The sequence below is a fragment of the Physella acuta genome, unplaced genomic scaffold (genome assembly GCF_028476545.2).
Source record: "Physella acuta isolate Inbredline_101_S28 unplaced genomic scaffold, ASM2847654v3 ptg001570l, whole genome shotgun sequence".
Classification (NCBI taxonomy): domain Eukaryota; kingdom Metazoa; phylum Mollusca; class Gastropoda; family Physidae; genus Physella; species Physella acuta.
In genome coordinates, this window is record NW_026733084.1 from 8,283 (window position 1) to 32,449 (window position 24,167).

Genomic DNA, 24,167 nt, shown 5'->3' on the forward strand with positions numbered 1-24,167 from the left:
GGTAGTGGTCAGTGTCAGACGGTAGTGGTCAGTGTCAGACGTTAGTGGTCAGTGTCAGACGGTAGTGGTCAGTGTCAGACGTTAGTGGTCAGTGTCAGACGGTAGTGGTCAGTGTCAGACGTTAGTGGTCAGTGTCAGACGGTAGTGGTCAGTGTCAGACGTTAGTGGTCAGTGTCAGACGGTAGTGGTCAGTGTCAGACGTTAGTGGTCAGTGTCAGACGTTAGTGGTCAGTGTCAGACGTTAGTGGTGAGTGTCAGACGTTAGTGGTCAGTGTCAGATGTTAGTGGTCAGTGTCAGACGTTAGTGGTCAGTGTCAGACGGTAGTGGTCAGTGTCAGACTGTAGTGGTCAGTGTCAGACGGTAGTGGTCAGTGTCAGACGGTAGTGGTCAGTGTCAGACGGTAGTGGTCAGTGTCAGACGGTAGTGGTCAGTGTCATAACAGTGGGCAGTATCAGAAATTAGTGGGTGTCGTTAAAAAAAAACTTTCAGCGGATATTTTGTAAGGGTATTTTGAGGATAATTTAGGGCTAGGCCACAGCATGAGTAGGAGAGTGAGGAAACCCTACCACGTGCCTGCTGCGTTAGAGGATGATGATGATGACGACGATGAAAGAAATGACCGCGGGATGAGGAAATCAAAGAAAACATTTACAGATTCATTCGATGAAAAGGATGACGACAGAAATAATGGAAGTACAAGAAAAACCAGAAATGCTTATACCGATTCTGCTGTGTTTGGTGATTGTAGTGATCGAGATTCAAGAGAATCAAGAAAACCCTATGCCCAAGTGTTGAAAGAAAACGCAGATGAAAAAACTGACAATGTGATGAGGAAAGTAAAGAAAACTCAAACAGATTCTGCTGTGTTCGATGATAAGGACGATGAAAGAAGTGACCGTGATGTGAGAAAAACTAGGAAACCACAAGTTGCGTCCTCTAAAGTAGACGATGACGACGATGATGATGATGACGACGATGAAGGGAAGGACCGCAGTTTGAGAACTCTGCGGGACAGAATCGGCCAGAAGACACAACGTCACCCAGCCAGTCAGGATCACAAGTACGACAGATATTCAGATCATGAGGAGGAGGAGGTTGGGAGGATTAGGAGGGCTTACTCGGAGGAGTACGAAGAGGACGACGAAGAAGAGGAATACGAACCGAATAAAATAGAGGAAGAATTTAAATACAAGTGAGTTTTTCGTTAATTTAATTTTTGTTCAAAACTACTAATAAATATAATTGTTTAATTACAGTTTCGTAGAACTCATTTAATTAGCATATTACAATTACAAATTACTAGACCTCTTTGATGTCTATTTAGTTTTGTATTGTGGGAGAAACATCAGAATAGAACGCTTCTTTAATATTTTGTAAATACATTAAATATTAGTATACATTTTCGGCTATTATTCGAATAGATGCAATTAAAAAAAAACTATTTTATGTAAAAATAAATCAATCGAAACGATATAAGAAAGAACCATTAAAAGGCCACATTTTCGATTACTTTTTACTCGTGACGTCAGAAAACATAGCAACGTTTACACATCAGTACAGAGCTTGAAAATGTCGAACGTTAGTGAATTTGAGCTTGAAAAGCTCCGTGCTGAATTACAACAAGAAAGACAAATGAAGTATTTAGTGTTTTTACTTTACGATTGTATTTTGTATTTAAGTAGTATAAACTTATAGACCTAGTTACTAGACTTGAGTGGTCTAGTTTTGTTAGCAAATTCAAGCCTCTTGTTTATGTCAGTCTCTGTTCAACGAACTCGAAAATTCTAAAGCTACTACTACTAGATCTACGAGTCTCTAGGTCTATCAGACTATCGGTTACCAACTGAAATTACTGATAGATCTAGTAATTTATATTTTACTTACTATAAATTTAATTAAATGTAGACCTGGCCTAGGTGTAGTAAAATAATATGTCTGCTGTTGTGACTGTTTCTGGCAGGTCTCTAGACTCTAGATCTAACAAACTAATCTCTATCTACTTCTATTGTAGAATTCATAGTAAACTATAGATCTAGTTTTTTATACTCACATTCTATACTATTTGTATAGCTATACCATACTACTAGTAACTATGGTATTTTCTGAAATTATTATAGGTCATAGGCCCACTATAAGACTATAACAGACAACTGTAGTAGTAGTAGGCTTATAGTCTACTGTCAATGATAGCTACCTGTATCATCTAAACTATCTAATAAAATATAGATGTATCATAGCCTATAAGAAGTGTATGACTGCTGTAAAATGTAACAAGTATTTAATTATAGATAGTACTATAGTAAGTAGTCGCATAGTAGCATATAGTCCAAGTGGCCTGCACTATAAAATACTATAAATGCAGAACAGCAAGTCTACAGTAAACTTACTATTTATTTTTTACTAGCTACAGCTCTAGAACACAGGCTTTTTAAAAACCTTGATTCTTGTATACATCTATATAAGTATTTGTGTATTTTATAATAATTTATATTATAAATGAAATAATTTTCATTGAATACTGTGTATTGATTATTCTGTAACGATGATTATTAATTTTCAAAAATGTAATCAATAAAGCGTTTACATGTGAATACAAGTTAATTAAAAAGTCTAGTGACAATTTTAGCGCAATTTCCTTATGTTATCTAAAAATAGCTCTGTCGTAGTGTAAATCAAGAGCAGGGTTAGTAAAACCATTGGTTAGTTATTAAAACTTTTTTTATCCATTTATTTTTCAGTATTTTACATGTTTTATTTACAATAGAGTTACATGACTAAAAACCATTGCGCGCCTACTGAACGTGATGGCGCAGCCATGGAACGCGATGGCGCAGCTATTGAACGTGATGACGCGTGTGGTGTGGTTGGAAAAAATGCCTACTAATTCGGTCCAAATTTTAATTAATTCAAAAAAAAATTTGTGACCGAACGAAAGGATATTTTTGAAAACTTTCTTCGGCAATATTGTTCTAAATTATGGCAGGAATCGATTGGTACATGTTTCAAGTCGCTAAGTGGTCTGGTTGCCGAGATATGGGTCAAAAACTGTTTTTTTTCCGAGCTTTTTTGGCTTTTCCGGGAAATCCATGAAAGAAACCCGGAATTTTTATGGCCTATGTTCATCCTCGTAACTTGCTTAACATAATTGCTTTTGGAACTAGTCATCGATATTGCTTCGTTGAGGAGGAGATACGACTTAAAGCTGCGGACACACATCCATCCATCCATCCATCCATTCATACATCCAGAAATGACGGGTTAATAAACGCAATTCTCCAGAATGGAAATTGCGCTAAAAAATAAATGTGTAGGTAAGGCCTTTAAAACATAGAATATCATCGTGATAAGCTATCTAGAAAGTTACCTAATGGGCTGAATTGTGAATGTTTTATTTTCAGGGAAATGCTAGATCAGTCCACATCTGAATTAAAAGAAATGATTCAAGAGCTGGATAAAAGATACGACTTAATTGAAAATGAAGGTAGAAGAACCATTTTTCTTAGTCTTTTGATTTGTGAACTTAAGTTTGGAAAGGTCTTGCAGCAGAAGACACACTTCAGCTAACTGGGTCAACATCTGTTTTCTTTAGCTAATTGTATGCTTGACACTCTCCTTGACACTCTGAGTAGAGTCAGGGACACATCAGAGCTTGATGGACACAGTGTATGGTCTGGGCTTGAGACTTTTAGCTGGGTCAAGTTATGGACTGCTCAAACTGTGTCCTGTTAACTTATTTAACCGTAGCATATTTCTCATATTTCATACTTCAAGCAATATTTCTCACATTTCATACTTCAGGCAATGAGTGGAAAACTAGATACGAGACACAGACAGAGATGAATCAACAGCTGGAAAAACAATGTTTGGTCCAGCAAGAAAAAATTGAAGACCTCAAAAGGAATTTAAAAGATGGTAGGAGTTTTGTTGACACATCATATGGTGGCTGAGTTAGCTGTAAATTAGGTTGGGCAGAAGGTGGTAGTTTTGTTGTTATGACGACTGAGACATTTGTAAATTGGGGTGGGGGAAGATGTACAAGTGATCCTTCACTATTTTCTTTGGTTTTGTTATATATTTTTGTAAAAATTGGTGTTTGTTTAACCTATGAATAAATTACATTTAAAGTTTACATATATATTTTTATTCATTTATTTTAGCTGGCAAATCCCCACGAGACAACAGAGTGTTCGATGATTTGGCTGATGTAAGTCTCGTTTAATTTCAGTTCGTTGATGCCTCACGTAATTTGAATAAAAATATTTCTCCTTTTTATATGGAAATATTAATTTTCCAATGATTGCACTGTATTAGACTAAATTGCCTCATTTGTTTCTTACTGAAATTCAAATATTAGAATCTATTGCCAGCTCTCACCGTAACACAAATTTTCTTCGTAGGCGAGTCCTCAAATGGTGAAAGCTTTGGAAAAAGAGAGGAACAGCTTGTACAATCAGCTGAGAGACTTGGAGTGGAGACTGGACCAGGAGTCAAAGGTCAAATTTGAGTAGTTTAATTAACTGCTGCATTCAATGGCGAACTGCATGCAGATATTTCAACATAACCCCTCCACCCCATGGACAAAAAGAAAAGATATTTGAGTAGAAAATATTTTAACCCCCTCCTTTGCTAAATGTCTAAAAGAAATCCTGACTACAAGTGGAGTTTAAAATTAAATTCTTCTGTCAAAAATGTGTACTACTCCATGTCTGTAATGTTAGGGTACATTTTTCCTTGTGACGTCATGTTAAACGATATACGGATGCCTTATATATGATGATAGGATGTCTTAAAAGGACAGCAAGGTGAAAGGGGTGGAGAGAAAATGTGAAGCTGTCTGTCAATTTTGTTGACTGAGACATACAATTTTATTTTCCAGGCATACCACATAATGAGAGGAAACAATGTTTTAGAGATTAACTAAATTATTTCCCAGGTTTACCACATAATGAGAGGAAACAATGTTTTAGAGATTAACTAAATTATTTTCCAGGCATACCACATAATGAGAGGAAACAATGTTTTAGAGATTAACTAAATTATTTTCCCAGGTTTACCACATAATGAGAGAAAACAATGTTTTAGAGATTAACTAAATTATTTTTGCAGGTATACCAGATAATGAGAGGAAACAATGTTTTAGAGATTAACTAAATTATTTTGGCAGGCCTACCACAAGGCTAACGATGAGAGAAAACAATATGTTTTAGAGATTAACGCCACCAAGGGCACTCTGGGTGATTTAAGGACAAAGCAAAGACAACTCATGCTAACTGCGCCAGAGTCACCACCACGGATCACTCCTCGTGTCACCGGAGACAGTCCACGGACATACAGGGATGGCGGAGGGTAAGATCATGCTATGCAATACAGGGTCTGTTGTTGGCAGACGCCTTAACTTACCCATATAATTATTCAACTTTCTAGAAAAATTCTTGTAGCTTTAGCAAATTGTTTATTTTAAGTGTGAATTACTTTACTAAAAAACCTTTAGAATAAATAAACATATACTTCAGAATTGTTCACACCATTAGTCGTCCTGGTAATGAGGTTAAGATCAAGTCAGTAGTGGCTCTCTGTGGCATAATAAATGTAGAAATATTCATATTGAATACTTTGCAGTATTACAGAAACTGGTTAACGAAGAGTTTTTATTTTAATAACCAGAAATATACGAGAAGATCAAAGGATCCTTGATGCCAAGTATGGACCAATCAAAAGGACAGCTGGGATCAAAGTGCTGCCAAGTTTGGACTCAATGTAAAACATTTCCATCAGATAATTAAACCTGGGCCACCCAATATTTCTATCAGACCTGGGCCACCCAATATTTCTATCATCTAATTAAACCTGGGCCACCCAATATTTCTATCAGACCTGGGCCACCCAATATTTCTATCATCTAATTAAACCTGGGCCACCCAATATTTCTATCTAATTAAACCTGGGCCACCCAATATTTCTATCAGACCTGGGCCACCCAATATTTCTATCATCTAATTAAACCTGGGCCACCCAATATTTCTATCAGCTAATTAAACCTGGGCCACCCAATATTTCTATCAGCTAATTAAACCTGGGCCACCCAATATTTCTATCAGCTAATTAAATCTGGGCCACCCAATATTTCTGTCAGCTAATTGAACCTGGGCCACCCAATATTTCTATCAGCTAATTAAATCTGGGCCACCCAATATTTCTATCTAATTAAACCTGGGCCACCCAATATTTCTATCAGCTAATTAAACCTTGGCCACCCAATATTTCTATCAGCTAATTAAACCTGGGCCACCCAATATTTCTATCAGCTAATTAAACCTGGGCCAACCAATATTTCTATCAGCTAATTAAACCTGGGCCACCCAATATTTCTATCAGCTAATTAAACCTGGGCCACCCAATATTTCTATCAGCTAATTAAACCTGGGCCACCCAATATTTCTATCAGCTAATTAAACCTGGGCCACCCAATATTTCTATCAGCTAATTAAACCTGGGCCACCCAATATTTCTATCAGCTAATTAAACCTGGGCCAACCAATATTTCTATCAGCTAATTAAACCTGGGCCACCCAATATTTCTGTCAGCTAATTAAACCTGGGCCACCCAACATTTCTATCAGACCTGGGTCACAAGAAATTAGAGGTTTTATGCCATGTGTTATCACTTTGCTGCCCGGAATTAGGTGAACAATTTAATATAAGATTATTGATGAATGGGTAAATATTTTATAATTAAGATATTTTTGTAAAAAGATTGTACAACTTTTAGAATGTATTTAAGCAGTTTTGTGGGATTATGCTTTTTGTTTTTCCAATACTGGGCGATTGCCCCAACACTGGACGATTGCCCAAACACTGGACGATTGCCCCAATACTGGACGATTGCCCCAATACTGGACGATTGCCCCAACACTGGACAAGTTGGTACTGAAGGTACTAAACAAGTGTTCTATTGAAGGGAACATTTAGATAAAAAAGTTGAATCACAAGGAGAGTTGGCAACACTGATCTAACACAATGAATCAGGTTAATTTAGTATGTCCTTTTAGTTTTCCAAGCATTTGCACAATCTTAACAGAAGATGCATTTATTATAAATCTATTTTTAGACCATTCAGAGAATGCCAAAGTGATATTCTATTTCTTGACTGCAAAATGATTCACTTTAAATATATAACCTAAGCTTTGCCACTGCTATTTGGTTGGGTTTAATTTACAAAAAAAAAAACCCAATTGTTTTGATGTGAAAAATATGTTTATCTATTATAAGATAATTTAATATTGTTTCGTGCCTTTATACCTCTGTACTGCTAGAAGTTTTACAATGATTCAACTATGTAAAAAAGTTTTTGTAAAAAAAAAAACAAACAACTAAATCACTTGAAATTTTGTCTTTTTGCACGCAATTTTTGTTTTGCATACTATGCACAGTGCTGTATTAATTTTTATATTTTTTAAAATATATAAGCAGAAAGAAATTATTTTTGTAGTGTAAATTTTACAATTGTAAAAATTAATCTTACATTTATACTGAATCTTTGTTACAAATATTTTTCTGAGGTAAATAACATGTGACTATACAAACAATTATTGTCAAATGAGGGCTGAGTGTGCTATACATAAACATGTACTGTTATTTTATGATAATCTGTGATAATATATTATTGGACTTTATATAAAGAAAAAATGTAACAACTGTTTTTCTTGAATAATTTATTCATTGCTATTCTCAATATATACATTTATTTCCTTGCATTCTTGCTTCTCTTCAACAAAGAGTTACGCAGTGAAATCTAAACAAAAGAATATGGATTGAATTATTTTTAGTAACACTTTTTTTGAGTCTCTAGAGCAAGTCATAATCTGAGCTAAATAAATCTTTTTATATGCACAAGCAAAATTATTTAATTAAACTAACTCAACTGTTTCGCAGGGATGTGACCAGACCAGGAAAAAATAGGAAATTTTCTTCGGACGATAAGTCTAACTTTTTTTTTTATCGCAGTTAAAGCAGTCTCACTGCACTAATTATTTAAGGAAGCTAATATTTAAAATAATATAACATTGAAAGTCTTGTCTAATTTAAACTGTATTAATCTAGTTCAGTTGTACTAGTTTTCAATTTTAAATTATGCCTTAATTCTTTTAAAGATCGGTATGGTAAAAATGTAAGACTTCAGATGTAAAGAGACTAGATTTAGATCAATTGTAATTTGAAAGTTTTAGGTATATGTCATGGAAAATGAAATTGACCAGATTAGCTGAAATTAGAAAGTGAATGATATTTGAACCAAAGTTAACCATTTTGATAACTAAGCCACATTCTTATTTATGTTTTAGAATAGTTGTAAATTGTTACTGGTCATCCATAAAAATGTCGCGCTTTTTTGACAATTTTTACCTCAAATTCCCAGAAATTCTGAACTAGATCTATATTTATCTTAATCTAAAACTGTCAAAATTGAAAAGAAATGCTGGTATTAGTGTGCTATTAGTACTATAATACTCGATTTAAATAGCAATGTGGAATGCACGTCGACCATTTCCACAGAGGTAATTTCTGTTTTTTTTTTCTTAATTTTAAAAACTTTTTTTTTGTGTGGCTAAAATGGAAATCAGCTGAGGAAAATTAAAGCTGAAACGGAAAACTGATTTCCGCTAAAAATCAGAAAAGTCACATCCCTGGCTTGGTGACCTACCTGTTTATCTTTGAAAGAGCGTTTCATTTTTCTCCTTCTAATTTTGTGTTTGACCATGGTGAAAGCTTTCTTCTTGGTTTTCTCCTTGTTGGTGGTGCTAGCAAATGGATTCATTTTCTGGGGGCCATGGGCAAATTTTTCCCTCCCCTCCCTGCCAGCCTGGGGAGAATCAAATGTTTTGTCTGACAATGGAAGTGTTATAGTGTGGTACTGTAGAGGATTAGCTCTAGCTCATAGAGAATCAAATGTTTTGTCTGACAATGGAAGTGTTAAAGTGTGGTACTGTACAGGATTAGCTCATGCTGCAGCAGAAATAAAAACAATGTACAGTTAATGTTAGGAAAAAAAAATATTCTCAATACCAGACAAATAGGCATGAGCCTGTCTCCAAGTAGAAAATAAAATTATTGTTTTATGAATGATCACACAAGGTTCATCGTAAAAACTCAGTACTTTTCTTCTATATGTTTGACATAGAAGGTTTGTTATAATATCAGTGACTCTGTAGACTATAACACAATCCATTTTACATTCACTGTGGGCAAACATTGTGGACAATACCACAACCCAACTTACATTAAGGGCCATCCCACAACCCAACTTACCATCACTGTGGCCAAACATTGAGGGCCATACCACAACCCAACTTACCATGACTGTGGCCAAACATTGAGGGCCCTCCCACAACTTACCATGACTGTGGCCAGCCTAGAGTCCCTGTCGTGTGCCTTTCTCTTGTGAACCATCTCTATATCCCCCAGCTTGGGCAAGTCACTGCTGTAATACACAGGGGAGGTCACGTGAGGGGAGTTAACACAGTTGTACATCAACATATTACATAGGGGAGATTATGTAAAGGGAATTAACAAAAAGTAAATCAACATGTACACACAGGGCAGTTCATGTAAGTCAAGAAAATCTGCCTTTACAAGATATGCCATGCGTATTACATCAAAATTTCTATCACGTCATTAATCAAGGGGAGGGAATCAACAATACTGTTTTATTAACTCAGTTTATAAAGAAACAGCAAAGTGTGCTTCTGTATTTCAAAAAATATTCTTTAGAGTAAATTTTCAGGTAATAGAATAATAAAACAATGACCATCACAGATAAATAAATCTGGACCCACAGATAAAACTGGACCTACAGCCAGATAAAACTGGACCTACAGTCAGAAAAAACTGGACCTACAGTCAGAAAAAACTGGACCTACAGCCAGATAAAACTGGACCTACGGCCAGATAAAACTGGACCTACGGCCAGATAAAACTGGACCTACAGCCAGATAAAACTGGACCTACAGCCAGATAAAACTGGACCTACAGCCAGATAAAACTGGACCTACAGCCAGATAAAACTGGACCTACAGCCAGATAAAACTGGACCCAGCCAGATAAAACTGGACCCATAGCCAGATAAAACTGGACCTACAGTCAGATAAAACTGGACCTACAGCCAGATAAAACTGGACCTACAGCCAGATAAAACTGGACCTACAGCCAGATAAAACTGGACCTACAGTCAGATAAAACTGGACCTACAGCCAGATAAAACTGGACCCACAGCCAAATAAAACTGGACCCAGCCAGATAAAACTGGACCTACAGTCAGATAAAACTGGACCCATAGCCAGATAAAACTGGACCTACAGCCAGATAAAACTGGACCTACAGCCAGATAAAACTGGACCCACAGCCAGATAAAACTGGACCTACAGCCAGATAAAACTGGACCTACAGATAAAACTGGACCCATAGCCAGATAAAACTGGACCTACAGCCAGATAAAACTGGACCTACAGCCAGATAAAACTGGACCTACAGTCAGATAAAACTGGACCCATAGCCAGATAAAACTGGACCTACAGCCAGATAAAACTGGACCCACAGCCAGATAAAACTGGACCCATAGCCAGATAAAACTGGACCTACAGCCAGATAAAACTGGACCCACAGCCAGATAAAACTGGACCCATAGCCAGATAAAACTGGACCTACAGCCAGATAAAACTGGACCTACAGCCAGATAAAACTGGACCTACAGCCAGATAAAACTGGACCTACAGCCAGATAAAACTGGACCCAGTCAGATAAAACTGGACCCAGCCAGATAAAACTGGACCCAGCCAGATAAAACTGGACCTACTTGTTGTCAGCACCAGACGTCTCTTGTATCTTCCTCTTCCTGGCCCTGGCAGCAGACGCTGACGTGATTTCTTTGGACACCTGCCTGGCCTGGATCAGCTTAAAGTCCTCGTCTGTCATTATTCTAGAGGCTGAGATCTCTTCTGCTAGTTTTGTCTTCTCCTCTACTTCAGCTGGCGTCTCCTGCTCTTCTGTCTGAAACATTTTAACATTTGTTTGAAGGTTGAAAACATTTTAACATTTGTCTGAAAGGTTGAAAACATTTTAACCTTTGTCTGAAAGGTTGAAAACATTTTAACATTTGTCTGAAAGGTTGTCAGATGACTCAAAATGTGACTACAACAAATTTGAATAGCAAATTACAAATTGTTTATCATTTGGTCTGCTATTTTACACTAAGCCAGAACTAAAGCAGTTAGATATCTTGACCAGGTATTGCTGATAACAAAACTCTAACCCAAGAAGTAAACCTAACTCTAAGAGTAGAGCATCTAAGTGGTGTAAACAAATACTAGAGAAGTCAAGCTCAAGACCATCTAAAACTGGGAGACCCACCTTTTGTTGCTCCTCATCTGAAGAGTGGTAAACATCCACCCACTCCCCATCACTCCCATCCTCCTCTTCACTACAGGACTCCCACTCTTCTGTGAACAAAAATAAAATTGTGTCATGTTTGTCTCTTTCAGGCAATTGAAAAAAAATTAAACTGCTACACTGGGTTAATGTACTTAAGTATGAGTCCATAAAGCATCCACAACACTGAGGATGTCAACTAAGCCATTTATAAATTGTTTATAATAGTTAACAAGACACCTAGGTCAAGAGTTGTGCATTGGGGTTGTAAACAGTTCTGTTACACACAGCAGAACAGCAGCTACACACAGCAGCAACAACAAGAATAGCAGCTACACAAAGCAGCAACAACCAGAACAGCTTTGTGTTACCTTGACCTTTGCTGATCTCCATTTGTTTTTCTTCTCTCTCAGGTATGATCTCAGCTCCAGGTACGTAAGACTTAGCGTCCTGAGCTCCGTAATTCATGACTTGAAGCTCTTTCTGTGCTTCTGTTGGTCGACCCTAGAATTTCAAAAAGACATATACAGGGTTATAACACAAATGTTGACTGAAGAAGAAAATAAAAGTAGAGCAAATACAAATGTAAAAGAAGCTAAACAGTTTACATTAAAATTCTTCTATCTCAGCCCAACATGGACTCACCCTGTCTTTCCTGTGTAGGAGCTCTGGGTTTGTTTTCCTAAAGAGCTGCACTAAGGACCTGGCTGCCATCATTACAGCTACAAGACAAACAAAGTGGTTGCAATAAATAAATTATTTAAACAATAAAAAGACCAACATTTTAAGGAAATACTCAAGTAATGAAAGAAATCCACAGCTGTCTTACCTTTGTCTCTGTGCAGCTTGTACTGGACCAAGTCTCGCAGCAAATCTTCTGACATGGCCAGCGGACACCTCAGGCAGATCTCACGGACTGCGTTGAGCCCCACAGCCATGACCTCGCTGGAGTTGCGCTCAGCGATGAAGTTGTTGGCGATGGTCATCAGCACCTCCTCCATGGTGTCAGGGGGAACTAACTCATGGCTGCCCTGAGCCAGGTACAGCAGTAAACGAGTCACCTGTCAAGGGTGGGGAATTCTATTTTAGACAACTTGGCTGCATGTAGATGGGGTAGAGGACATGGATATTTAATTTGTGAGTTGTATTGTGATTATTTTTGTGTTTGACTGGTATAAACCTAGTGCTGTCACTGGCTAGTCCATATAACACACAGCCATCCTCTGAGCTAGAGGTCAGCACACATGACCTCTCATTAACCAATTAAAGAATAAACAAGTGTACAACAAATATTAGCCACCACAGAGCAATTAACACTAACCTCCCTCTGATGGGGCTGTATAAAGCGCTTCATGAATGGGTAGAAGTTGAGCAGGATCAGCTTGTGTAAGCCGATGAGGCGTGAAATCAAATCAACCATCAACAGCTTGACCTCAAACCTCTCTGTGGTCTTCTCCAGTTGGCGAAACAGTTTCTCGCTGAACTCCTGGGGGTCAAAGATAAGGTGCATAGCGGAGTAGTTGAAAGCCTCTGGGACACTTTTCTTCTTCTTGTGTTTCTCTATGGCCTGCAGGGCCCTGTCCAGCTTCTTTTTTCTCTTCTTTGTCTTTTTACCCACTCTGTGGCCCAGTGCTAGCTCCTTGACTGACTTCTTGGGCAAGTTGTCTTCATCAGAGTCACTCTCTTCTTTCTCTTCCAGCTCGTCTTTGCCTGCAAGAATTGAGAGAAACATTTTGTAGAACAATGGAAGTTTGTAGAACAATGGAAGTTTGTAGAACAATGGAAGATTGTAGAACAATAGAAGTTTGTAGAACAATAGAAGTTTGTAGAACAATGGAAGTTTGTAGAACAATGGAAGTTTGTAGAACAATGGAAGTTTGTAGAACAATGGAAGTTTGTAGAACAATAGAAGTTTGTAGAACAATGGAAGTTTGAATATCTAGATGCACTAAGTAGTGTTCTCAAATCAGAAATGATAGCCAACCATGTTGTGCTACATCTAGAGATCTTTTGGGGCTAGCTGTCCATTACTACCCTTACTTGATCAGTATTATGGCCTGGATTTGAACTTTGTACCCATAGGATCAAGCAAGTATATCTTTACCTTCTTACTATTAACTGATTGTTTAGTTTTCCTTTAAAAGATGAGTGTGTCTGATCTACTATATCATGCACTAATGCCAGCTCCTAAATATACAAAATATAACAACACTAATGAGGCCAGTAATTACCTAAGAAAAACTTCATCGCAGCCACCATAACTTTTGTAATCTTAGAAAAGCATGCAGTAGCAATAACGTTGACAGTTTTAGCATCCTTCCAAACATTTCTCCTGTACAGCTCGATCATGATGTCCAACGCAGTTTTGACAGTGACAGCGCTGTTCTCCTGCAGCATGGAAAACATGTACGACTGCAGCGCAGAGTTCAGCTTGGCGTTCTTGTGTTTGGAGTTGACGTTCTTGATGTCCGCCACCACGTACTGGTAAATTGTTTTGCGCAACAGCTTGTCCTCACAGCGCAACAGTTTGAAGAACAGCTGCAGGACCTCTGTGGCTGTTATCAGTTCCTTGTTGCGCAGCATTATAAGAGCCTTCACTAATGTCTGGAATTGAAAAAAAAACTAATCTTACTTTTGTTGGCAAGTAACAAGCTGGAATAGGGGAAAAGTTTGTCAGCGTACATAAGACATTTCAGAATTCTCTCTTTTGTCTATCTCCCTGTGAAAATCTCAATAAGCAACAATGACAAGCCTAAACTAGCAACTCTGCCCTGATGACAAACTAGCTCTGCTACAATGCTATGACCAACCAACATACCATCCTCATGGTTCTGTCCAGGACTGTGCTGTGGTTCTTGAGGATGTCACAAAACTGACCAGGCATGTCCACCACTTCTTCCTTGTAGCAATGGCTGACCTGCAAGTGTTTTAAAGTCATTACCTCAAATTCGCATGACCTCACATTCACATGACCACACATTCACACGACAACACATTCACTGAACTCACACACCTCCAAAGTTTATTTAATACTAAGTTTTTCACACAGATGTGCTCAATAAAATGTGTAAACAGCACATACGTGAGACAAGAAGGTGATCATTTCATCAAGTTTCTCGTTGTATTTGGCTGGCTGTAGTTGAAATGTCTGCATCAAATTGTGAAAATATTGCCATTGTTTTAGAAACTGAAATAAAGAACAAAATATGAAACTAAGCCTGGGCTAACCTCAAACAAAGTTAATCAACTCCAAATTTAGAGAACAAATTATAAGTTGGTTTGGTTGCTCATATAAGATGCAAACAAAATATTGTGGTCATTAGTCATAACTCTGGCATCTGGGTACTAATGAAATTTTTTAAAAAATCTAGTGCAGGTTGGTTCCAAACTAAAACTGGGGATGATTGAGGATAAAATAGGTGTGTTAAGTTGCTAGTTGTATTGTAATCTTGACTAGTTTTATGGTTAGAAATTAGGGTTAGGCATATGATTGATAGGACTAGGGTTAGTATTGACCTTAGCAAACCCATAATATTTAGTTAGCTATCAGTTCTAATATCCTTTCTTTAAGAAGATTCTATTATACAGTATTATCTGACACTGGTATAAAACTTTAGTTTCCATGCAAACTCATTGGTAATGGAGGCCACAGAGTTGATGAGAATCCTTCTATCATATTGCTGACAAGGATAAAATTCATTTTTTTTTAAATTTTGACTTTATGGCTGCCGTAATAAAAATAATAAAAATAAAAACTTACGCCTAAAAATAATTCAGCAATTTAATTTTTTTAGAATCAAAGTTATAAAATTTGCAAATCCAGAGCACCTTAAAATAATTTTTTTTTAGTTTAAGGCTACATTTCTATTTATTATTTATTTTCATCAAGCCTAAGTTATAACCGGATCTTTCCGTTTTGTAAGAAAAACATAGGAACTCGTGACCTTAATTGGCTTAATAGCTGAGCTAGGGATCTGCGGTTTTTATGTAAACACACGACGCACACATGCGCAGTACCTTTGAAAACATCAACGCGAAGGAAAATCGTGCATGCATATGTTTTTCCGACTAGAATTGGCCTAATTTTAATTACGCCTCGCATGATCATAAAAATATTTTATGGGCCTCTCGAATACCTTTGAGACTATTCTTGCTCTGGCCCATTGGGCATGCTCACCACTCTGTCATTAGACTTTGATAGATCTAGAATAATCTAGATCTAGTACTAGTAGGTAGGCTAAATCAGAATCTAGATAATCATATTGATAATATAATTATAGGCCTAATAATTAATTGGCCGATGCTAGCCGGAATAAGATACGCATGCGCAATGGAGAGAAACTACGACTTGACTTCGCGGCCATGTTTTCGATGGTACTGCGCATGCGTGTCTTTACAGCCACAGAACCCTAACACTCTAACACCAACTAGTCCTATCCTTAACCCTAATCCTATCCCTAATCCTACCCATAACCCTCATTCTAGCCCTAACTCTAGGTCACTGCGCATGTGCAGAGCTATCTTTTGCCAACTAAGTGATACATTGGGGAGAAAAATCTTCTTCCGAGTAGTCACTTCGTAATTAATTAGATAGGCTATCTTGTATTTTTTGTAGATTTTTAAAAATAAAATAATAAATTTTAGGCCCATGCTAGCCGGAATAAGATACACATGCGCAATTGAGAGAAACTATGACTTGTCATCGCGGCGATGTTTTCCATGGTACTGCGCATGCGTGTTTTTACAACCGTAGAACCCTAACTAACACCAACCCTAATCCTGTCCTGGTATACCTTCCGAATCGTCCCTAGAGGATTTCATAGTGTCAGCCGCCAACCAATCAAACGCGCGCTTTCTCCGCGTTTTGGTTGGCGGCTGACGTCACGGTGACGTCACGCAACGCGTTTTTGGAGCTAAAAAGGGCCGAAAAAGCCATTTTTTCTACGTGTAGTTCGGATTTTTTTACGTTTTTTAAAATGGGCCCGAAAATGACACTTTTTAAAACTGGACTTAGCCATTTTTTCAAACAAATTTTTCGAAAAAAGGCTGTTTTGGGTGATTTTTGGATGTAAACAATGGCCTAGGTCAACACGTGTCAAACCACGTGAAGGCACCCAATCGACGATTTCGGTCACGCATGAGTGGTTTTCATACGTTCTCGTGAACTAAATACCAGTTTCTTGACAACAAAATGGAAAACGACAATTTCGTGAAAATAACGATCCTATAGGCTTTTGAAGATTATTAAATAAAAATCAGTGTTTTGGCTTCTTGTGTTGATTCTAAAGTCGTCTATAATTGACTAGTAGGGCATGATGAAACAACGGCCTGAGGGCGCCGTGTAGAGTGTAGTTTCGCTAAATGTAAATTAATCAGCCCGGCCGCAGATCAATCGCCAAGTCTTAAAATGGTTGGATGTGAAAAGCATACTACTTACAAATTACTTCTGAATAATCACATCACACAAAATAATCCCAAAGAAAGCACAAAATAAAATCCTTTAGAAAAGCATCACCATGAAATTTGAAAACCACAGTTTATCAACCTTAACCAGCCATCTTTGGCTCGATCTAGAGGTCATTCTTTAGCCTACACATGTGTCTTGTCAACCAATTTAGTTTCTGATGGTACACGACATTTAGATCAATATAATATAACAAACTAACAGAATTCTAACATTATATCCATCTAATCCCAATATTGAAACAGAATTTGAAGCACAATGATCTAACGAATAAATCCAACTCTATGCGAGTGTCGCAGCTTTAGTCCTGGATACAACCATAGTGTGTAGTCGTGTTGTGAGTAAATTTGCACGAGATACAACACCGACCTAGACCTTCCTGGTGTGTATGGCCCCAAAGTTAAGGGCTGCGAGTAGGGGAGGGCAATTTAACACCAGAACAGTTTTTTTTCAATAGTTATGTCATCAGTAGTTCACGCATCCTAACGGGGTTGAAAGTGTAACTTTAAATTGAACTAGGTGAGAGGAGGAGGGCGAGGTCATTTAAACAACGGAGCTATAATTCTAGTAGAAGAATACTGGGAAATCATAGCTTGAAGTTTGAAGCCGGCATTTCATTTTTTTCATTGTTATTGAGTACAGCCATTTAATGCACGACTAGGCTTCTCATTATGAAATCTAAAAATGTAGTTGTGCTATCATGCAAAAGTAGCCTAATAGGTCTTGTTTATTTAAATGCAGATCCCGTTAGCCTAAAAATATTTGGATACACATTTTAGTTATATCGTAATGAATAATGTTATAATACAATGCATATATTCTGGCAGTCCTTCAAGTTTTTGGACAATCCATAACTTGTATTTCAAATTTATAATGAGCGGGATGCACTCGATGTTTTAAGTGCTACATTTGGTAGCTGTTACTTTGTGCATGACAGCATCCCAATAGTTCACTGTTAATAATGTAAACTGAGCTTGACGAGATTCCCATCGCGAAGCAATCGTACGATAGACCCAGCAAGCATCACTCGTTAAATTCGACCTCATAGCTATACCAGTCCTAGATTTTCATTAAGCCTTTAAACGCCTAGTTCTTGGTTTTTAAAAAAAAAGTGTCCCCCCCCCCCTCCCCGCTTGCGCAGACGTCATCATAGGCCAATACCATGTTGCGATTTTTTTTAAACGGATATAACACACACCCCTCTCCCCCTCACAGCAAACGCCAACAACGTCACCGAAGGCCCAAGGCCAATAACACGCACCGCGGTGGATTTTTTCTTCAATGAGTATATACCCTACCCACCTGCCGCCTTACAGCATACCGCACGTCTCTACGAACGGGGTTAAAAGTTTAACTTTAAGTTCAAGAAGGGGAGAGGGTGGTATTGAAACAACGAAGCTGTTTCTTTATAGTACAAATACATAGTTAAAAAAATTATACTTACCGTAACTTACCTATTGCTATAGCATCATACATAATTTTATAAATTAGCAAATTAATTAATTAATTAACTAATTAAATATATCTAATGATAATGAAGGGAGATAGTTTATTTTGGTTAAGGCACGACACACAACACTGTGCGTGCCTGGTATGTGGCCTGACCTACTGAAAGGAGATTGTTTATATTATTGTTTTGAGTTTATATTTAACTCAATGCAACAAGCCCGCCGGTTGGTTGAGGCCACGACGGGGGGACGATCTGACCGGGATTCAAAGGGTCGACTCGAAATATCATCCCCTGTCCTATACTAGAGATACTCACTAATTTTAAATTTCGTTATTTTTCGATTTAAACATTACCAATGGAAACTAGAGATCAATCTCTAATCAATCAAATACTTAATTTGTTGAAAATAAACTCATTTGGAGCTTAATTACTGATTTTTATTAATTGGCCACTCCAAGCATTGCAAGCCAAATAATCCGTGACAACCAGATCGCCTATGCTTTTCTGAAGAGACGAACTCTGCAGGGTTGACCTTGCAGCTGATTTGATTTTAGCAGAATATGCACAGTACATTTGATTTTATTACCACATTTCTATTCGTATGGACACTGTCTTCGTCAGAATAAAAAATCACATAATGGAATTAGATCTAGATCTAGAATTTTTAAATATTTTTATTTAATTTTTTTTTAAATGGAAGGGTGTTTAAAAAGGAAAACTAAATTCAAATTAATGAAAAACATGTTCAAGAATATATAGTATAGATCTAATCTTTTTAAAGATATTCAATCCCATGCATGTTTTATTAACTAGTGTAAGTGTTTAAGCAATGCTTAATTAGGGCAATTCATAAAATATAGCGATGTCATTGTAAAATTAATCTAACCCTCTTCTCTCACTTGACTTGGGACAGGTGTGTTAGTTACAAAGTTTTGTCTATGCTCAGTTTAAAATGTAAAGATTTGTAAGTATTTGATTTATTTTTAAAAAACACTGCAATAGCATTCAAATTCATCAAGTTAGCGAGAAATACATTCTAAACAGCGTCACGGGCAGTGCACGTGACAGACATCTCGCTCGCTTAGTTTTGTCAACCAGAAAAGTTAGCCTATCAAATACAATTAATTAGGCCTATAAAATAAAAAGAGGCCAATCGCATTAAAATGATCGCCTGTGAGCGAAGATATATGCAAATTACAAACATCGCTAGCCCGCCTGCGTTCTTTTGTCAACCAGCGAGAGAAAACTCACAGCACAGTGTGCGCATGCGCTAAATCTAGTCCAAGTACTTTGTTATCCCAAGTTATAGGCCATAATTAGTATTATAGGTCTAGATTAATATAAAGTTCAAATTAAATGTATTTAATTAAGATGTGTGTCTATTTGATTTTTCAAATGTCAGCGCATAAAAATTAATCACCCGAGAGCGAGAATTAGGCCTATGCCTATGCATTCCAAACATCGACACAGACCACGTGTGTCAAACGACTCGCTCGCTCGCGCTGGTTTGTCAGCGAGAGAGGCATCGCCCGCCACAGCGCGGGCACAGCACACACATGTCCTATAGTCCATGCGTACTTGGTTTACTAAGTACTAATTAGTAATGTAAACTTAGACCCAACGCTAAAATCATTTAATTTATCTATCAGGCCTCTAAAATCGTAATAATATTAACATTATTAAGCCTAATAAATGTATCAACGAAGACCAGTGAAAATATTATAATTAGCCTAATTAAAATTTATGAAATCAATAAGAATTAAGACAAATTAATTAAGCTATAACAAATTTGAAAACAAATAATGAGGCAACGAAGACCAGTGAAAATAATATTATAATTAGCCTAATTAAAATTTATGAAATCAATAAGAATTCAGACAAATTAATTAAGCTATAACAAATTTGAAAACAAATAATTAGGCCTAAGTCATTAGCCTAAGTAAGCACACAAAGACCAACGCTCACTACTAGATCTAGATCTAATTCCATGGATCAACAAAAAAAAAAAAAAATAACAGATCGTTGTGGTTTAAGGGTTTTTAGAGTCATAGTATAATCCAAAAGTCAGGTGAAATATCCATAATTAGGCTTAATTAGTCTAATTACGCTAGCAAAATAAGCTGAAAAAGAGTGTCAAGTGAAAAGAAAACACAATTATATAAGCAGCGAGAGGATACTACTGTACAGCTTCCGTAACAATAGCGATGACGTCACAATAAAAAATAACGTGCTTTCAGTGACCTTTTTGCGATGCCGATTTCTTAAAAGGCGAACATAATATTTACAATTTTTTTTCACTAAACGATCAATCTAATAATACTCGACCTAGGCATGCAGTTTTGACACCTTAGAGACCATTATTTAAAGTTTTTGAGCTACTCAAACTGTACCCATGTTTACGTTTGACCTTTCAATGTCGGAAGCAAAAAAAAAAAAAAAAATATCTGCCAAAAATAGCTTTGTCATCATTAGATTGCTTAAAATACGCGAAAAAAACGCCATTTTTCGCGTGATAATTATTTTTAAAGTTAATGTGGTCTCTCGAACAGGGCAGAAAAAATTGCCCAATCGTAGGCCAAGGTGTGGTAGCCATGTTCTGGTTAGCAACCAAGGACGCTTTTAAGTTAGTGAGTCTCGCTATCCTATACCTAACCCTAATCCTAACCCTCATTCTAGCCCTAACCCTAGCCATAGGTCACTGCGCATGCGCAGAGCTATCTTTTGCCGACTAAGTGGAGACGTAGGGGAGAAAAATCTTCTTCCGAGTAGTCACTTCGTAAATTTTATCCTGGCTACTCATCAAGTCACTTGAGTTCTTTCATAATTTAAAAAATTAAAAATAATAGGCCAAAAGTCTAAAAAATTCAATCAACTTTGAGTTGATTGAGAATGAGATTGGTCTCTTCATCTTTGAATTCTTTGAAGTTCCGATCGTACTCACTTCTTCTTTATAAGAAATAGGATCTCTTTTTATATGGTTTTGTAGTTGAGGTAAATCAGCTGCAAAGTGTATTGACTTGGCCGCCGATTTGCTGGACATTTTTGTTTTGAATCCAATCGTAACTTACAATTTTTTAAAATGTAGGCTTACAGATACACTATTATTTTCATTATAAACAAACACGCTTATTTATCGTGCTAAATTTTATCGATTACTTTAGACTGTGGACATGTTTCTATTTGCCCCTAAGCATTAGAGAGCTCTATTTCCTGTTAAAAATAATTTGTGGATAAACAAAAATCAAATATTAATAAATATAGCATCAAAATTAAACAAGAACGATTATAAAATTATAATATTTATTGAAGTTCATCTAGAGCTGTATTACGTTAACTATGTCTGACTTTGATGAAAGAAGTGGTGTAATCCGCTGCAAGACTGAATGGGGATGCTGGTGGCAAACGATTGATGAAGTAACAATCGAGATCCACTCTGACACAGAGTTGAAATCAAAACAAATAGAATGCAAAACAAAAGTAAAACACATTCAAGTAAAGATAAATGGAACAATAATTTTGGAGGTTGTCAGATTATTTTATTATTATTATTATTTATAACTAGGAGTTTTCCATATATAATATATGTCCCACATAATTATTAATTTCCCTTCAATTCAGAGTGAGAGTTTCTCACAGGCAGCCCCCCCCCCCCCCCTGTTTTAAGTGTTAAGTGAGACAAATGTCTGAAAGAAACCCTGCTTCCATGATTTCAATCAATATGGCCTAGTTAAATAAATGTAATTTCTATGCTGCCTAGATGTTTAATCACACAAATTTGAATGTTTCTGTCTGCGAGATTTGTGATTTCATAATTATTTGTATCTACTAGTGTAGTAGGATTACTGTGCTTGCTAAAGTTAATTGTTCAGTGAAACACAAAATCAGAAATGTGTTTTAGTTTTAGAATTTTGCCACCTTAGTATAGTAAGTATAAGCTAACCTCCTAAAGTTAATTGTTCAGTGAAACACAAAATCAGAAATGTGTTTTAGTTTTAGAATTTTGCCACCTTAGTATAGTAAGTATAGTATAAGCTAACCTAACACCAAGATTTCTATATTTTCATGTTTGATTCTCAAGTTTGAAACTATTTCAGTCATTAGTTGGATATTTGTTACTGTGTTGATCAGATGGTCATATTCATGTGTAATCTTTAGGGAGATTTATATGAGGCTGTTCATGCAGATGATACAGTATGGACATTAGGTACGTATCAGATTTGTAATTTTCTTTTAATTGTTCATGCATTTGTATTTTTAAAAAAAATTCTTTTTAATATTAATTTGTTTTGATTACTCAAAAAAAATAAAAAAATCAATGACTTATCTTACAATATATATGACTTTGGGTTGTTGTAGTACCAAATATTACAGGCTGTATAAATTAGGGAACAATGACACACATATCATGTTTTCAGTTACAGTAGTCTTAAGGATTAATAATCTTAAATGTTTCAAAAGCTTGATGGCATATTCTGTTACTATTATCAGAACCAGTTATTAATTATGTTAGTTTTTTTCATGCTTCAGAGGACAAGCGAATGATTAGAATCTGTCTCAGTAAATCCCACAATACCGCAGCCCATTGCTGGCCATCATTGTTGGTTGGAAAGTATGCAGCAGATCCCGTCATATATGATCAAATGCAAAGAAAGTTAACTTTACAAAGATTTCAATATGAGGTAAATATGCTTACTAATGAAGAGAATGGAATAAACCACAGTTGTAACTGATTTCTGATTTTGAGAAAAACGGCGTCTTGTGTTTGAGATTCAATGACATTCTATTGCGAATACTTTTAAAATCCGAAATATTGCGAGGAACAAGGAGGTTATTAAGCTTTCATATTGTTATACTACATAAATAAAACATTTCAAAGAGTGGACATCTGTGGTTTTTCCAGTGTAGTCTTCAAAATGACATATGAATAAATTTGTGAAAACAATTTGAAATGTTCTAAATATGATTTCAGAATCCAGGAATGGATTTTAGTGGCGCCTCATTGACAGGAAACTACCACGATGGCGGGCCACAACTTCCTGGCTAGCTAACAGGCAACTTTCTTGATGGCAGGCTTCAACTGACAGGCAACAAACTTAATTGATGGAGGGCCACAACTTCTAAGCTAGGTTCAAAGACAGGCAACTACAATGGTGGCAGGCCACAACTTCCAGTCTAGTTTACTTTAACAAGGTCCATCATTTTATGGTACATCAATAAAACACAAGCGCCATTTTTTTAATTCTGGTTTTGATTTGTTGAATGCAGTAATACGGTGTTTAAACAAAATAACATACCCCCTCCCTCAGGATTGAATGGAATTAATTTTGTCTTGAAATTTAAAAAAATAGTTACTCCAGCGATCCATGGGGCAGATGGAATAGAGTTCTACTTGGTATTTGATGGGATAATGTGGTCAGCACAGGCCAGCAACCTTTACTTTCCCTAACTAGAATCAGGTACACATTAGGGCTGGGTGGACTGAGATCATACTGACCTTTAGTCTGGGATCCAAACTTGAGACTTGCAGGTTAGCAGTTAAGTGCTCTACCACCCAACCACACTTCTATAACTTGGTTCCCATTTTAAAAATCAATCATCTTAGTCATGCTCTATTATTAGAACCCAAGCTTGGTAGCCTAAAGTCAAGAGTTCGGTACCCATGCTTGAGACAGCAGACCCCAACTAAACTGTTCCTGTATCCAAACTAAGTGGTCTAGCAGTTAACACGCTGTGAGATTTTCATCCATTCAGTCTAAAGAACACCACTCTGTGCCATAGATGTGTATACATTCACAATGTTTAGAATTATTTGTAAATGGTTATCAGCAAACCTT

General features: G+C 36.8%; 3 protein-coding genes across 3 annotated transcripts; 2 read left to right on the top strand and 1 right to left on the bottom strand.

Moving 5' to 3' along the window:
- Window positions 1-314: 314 nt before the first annotated feature.
- On the top strand, window positions 315-5,762 carry LOC131928927 (putative serine/threonine-protein kinase kinX). The gene is made up of 7 exons (XM_059285101.1): window positions 315-1,193; window positions 3,400-3,482; window positions 3,800-3,913; window positions 4,159-4,205; window positions 4,399-4,494; window positions 5,166-5,347; window positions 5,666-5,762. Exons 1-7 carry the CDS (start codon window positions 541-543, stop codon window positions 5,760-5,762), a joined length of 1,272 nt encoding a protein of 423 aa, XP_059141084.1. The 5' UTR covers window positions 315-540.
- Window positions 5,763-7,704: 1,942 nt separating this feature from the next.
- LOC131928928 (protein SDA1 homolog) lies at window positions 7,705-21,493 on the bottom strand. Its single transcript, XM_059285102.1, has 13 exons — window positions 21,275-21,493; window positions 14,502-14,606; window positions 14,238-14,336; window positions 13,651-14,023; window positions 12,741-13,129; window positions 12,249-12,480; window positions 12,065-12,141; window positions 11,791-11,923; window positions 11,402-11,490; window positions 10,848-11,041; window positions 9,392-9,476; window positions 8,700-8,858; window positions 7,705-7,793 (listed from the first exon to the last, which is right to left on the bottom strand). Exons 1-13 carry the CDS (start codon window positions 21,371-21,373, stop codon window positions 7,743-7,745), a joined length of 2,085 nt encoding a protein of 694 aa, XP_059141085.1. The 5' UTR covers window positions 21,374-21,493; the 3' UTR covers window positions 7,705-7,742.
- Window positions 21,494-21,518: 25 nt separating this feature from the next.
- Window positions 21,519-23,568, top strand: LOC131928929 (nudC domain-containing protein 2). Its single transcript, XM_059285103.1, has 4 exons — window positions 21,519-21,855; window positions 22,489-22,537; window positions 22,861-23,012; window positions 23,303-23,568. Exons 1-4 carry the CDS (start codon window positions 21,670-21,672, stop codon window positions 23,375-23,377), a joined length of 462 nt encoding a protein of 153 aa, XP_059141086.1. The 5' UTR covers window positions 21,519-21,669; the 3' UTR covers window positions 23,378-23,568.
- Window positions 23,569-24,167: the final 599 nt, after the last annotated feature.

What these genes read in the sequence shown, in the direction of transcription:
- LOC131928927 (XM_059285101.1), top strand. Translation starts at nt 541, where the DNA reads ATGAGTAGGAGAGTGAGGAAACCCTACCACGTGCCTGCTGCGTTAGAG. An exon ending in CGACTTAATTGAAAATGAAG is followed by an intron (nt 3,483 to 3,799) that starts GTAGAAGAACCA and finishes TTCATACTTCAG; the next exon opens with GCAATGAGTGGAAAACTAGA. An exon ending in TGTTCGATGATTTGGCTGAT is followed by an intron (nt 4,206 to 4,398) that starts GTAAGTCTCGTT and finishes TTTTCTTCGTAG; the next exon opens with GCGAGTCCTCAAATGGTGAA.
- LOC131928928 (XM_059285102.1), bottom strand. Translation starts at nt 21,373, where the DNA reads ATGTCCAGCAAATCGGCGGCCAAGTCAATACACTTTGCAGCTGATTTA. An exon ending in GGAGATCAGCAAAGGTCAAG is followed by an intron (nt 11,491 to 11,790) that starts GTAACACAAAGC and finishes TTTTGTTCACAG; the next exon opens with AAGAGTGGGAGTCCTGTAGT. An exon ending in ACGTCTGGTGCTGACAACAA is followed by an intron (nt 9,477 to 10,847) that starts GTAGGTCCAGTT and finishes TGTGTATTACAG; the next exon opens with CAGTGACTTGCCCAAGCTGG.
- LOC131928929 (XM_059285103.1), top strand. Translation starts at nt 21,670, where the DNA reads ATGTCTGACTTTGATGAAAGAAGTGGTGTAATCCGCTGCAAGACTGAA. An exon ending in ATGGAACAATAATTTTGGAG is followed by an intron (nt 21,856 to 22,488) that starts GTTGTCAGATTA and finishes TGTAATCTTTAG; the next exon opens with GGAGATTTATATGAGGCTGT. An exon ending in TGATACAGTATGGACATTAG is followed by an intron (nt 22,538 to 22,860) that starts GTACGTATCAGA and finishes TTCATGCTTCAG; the next exon opens with AGGACAAGCGAATGATTAGA.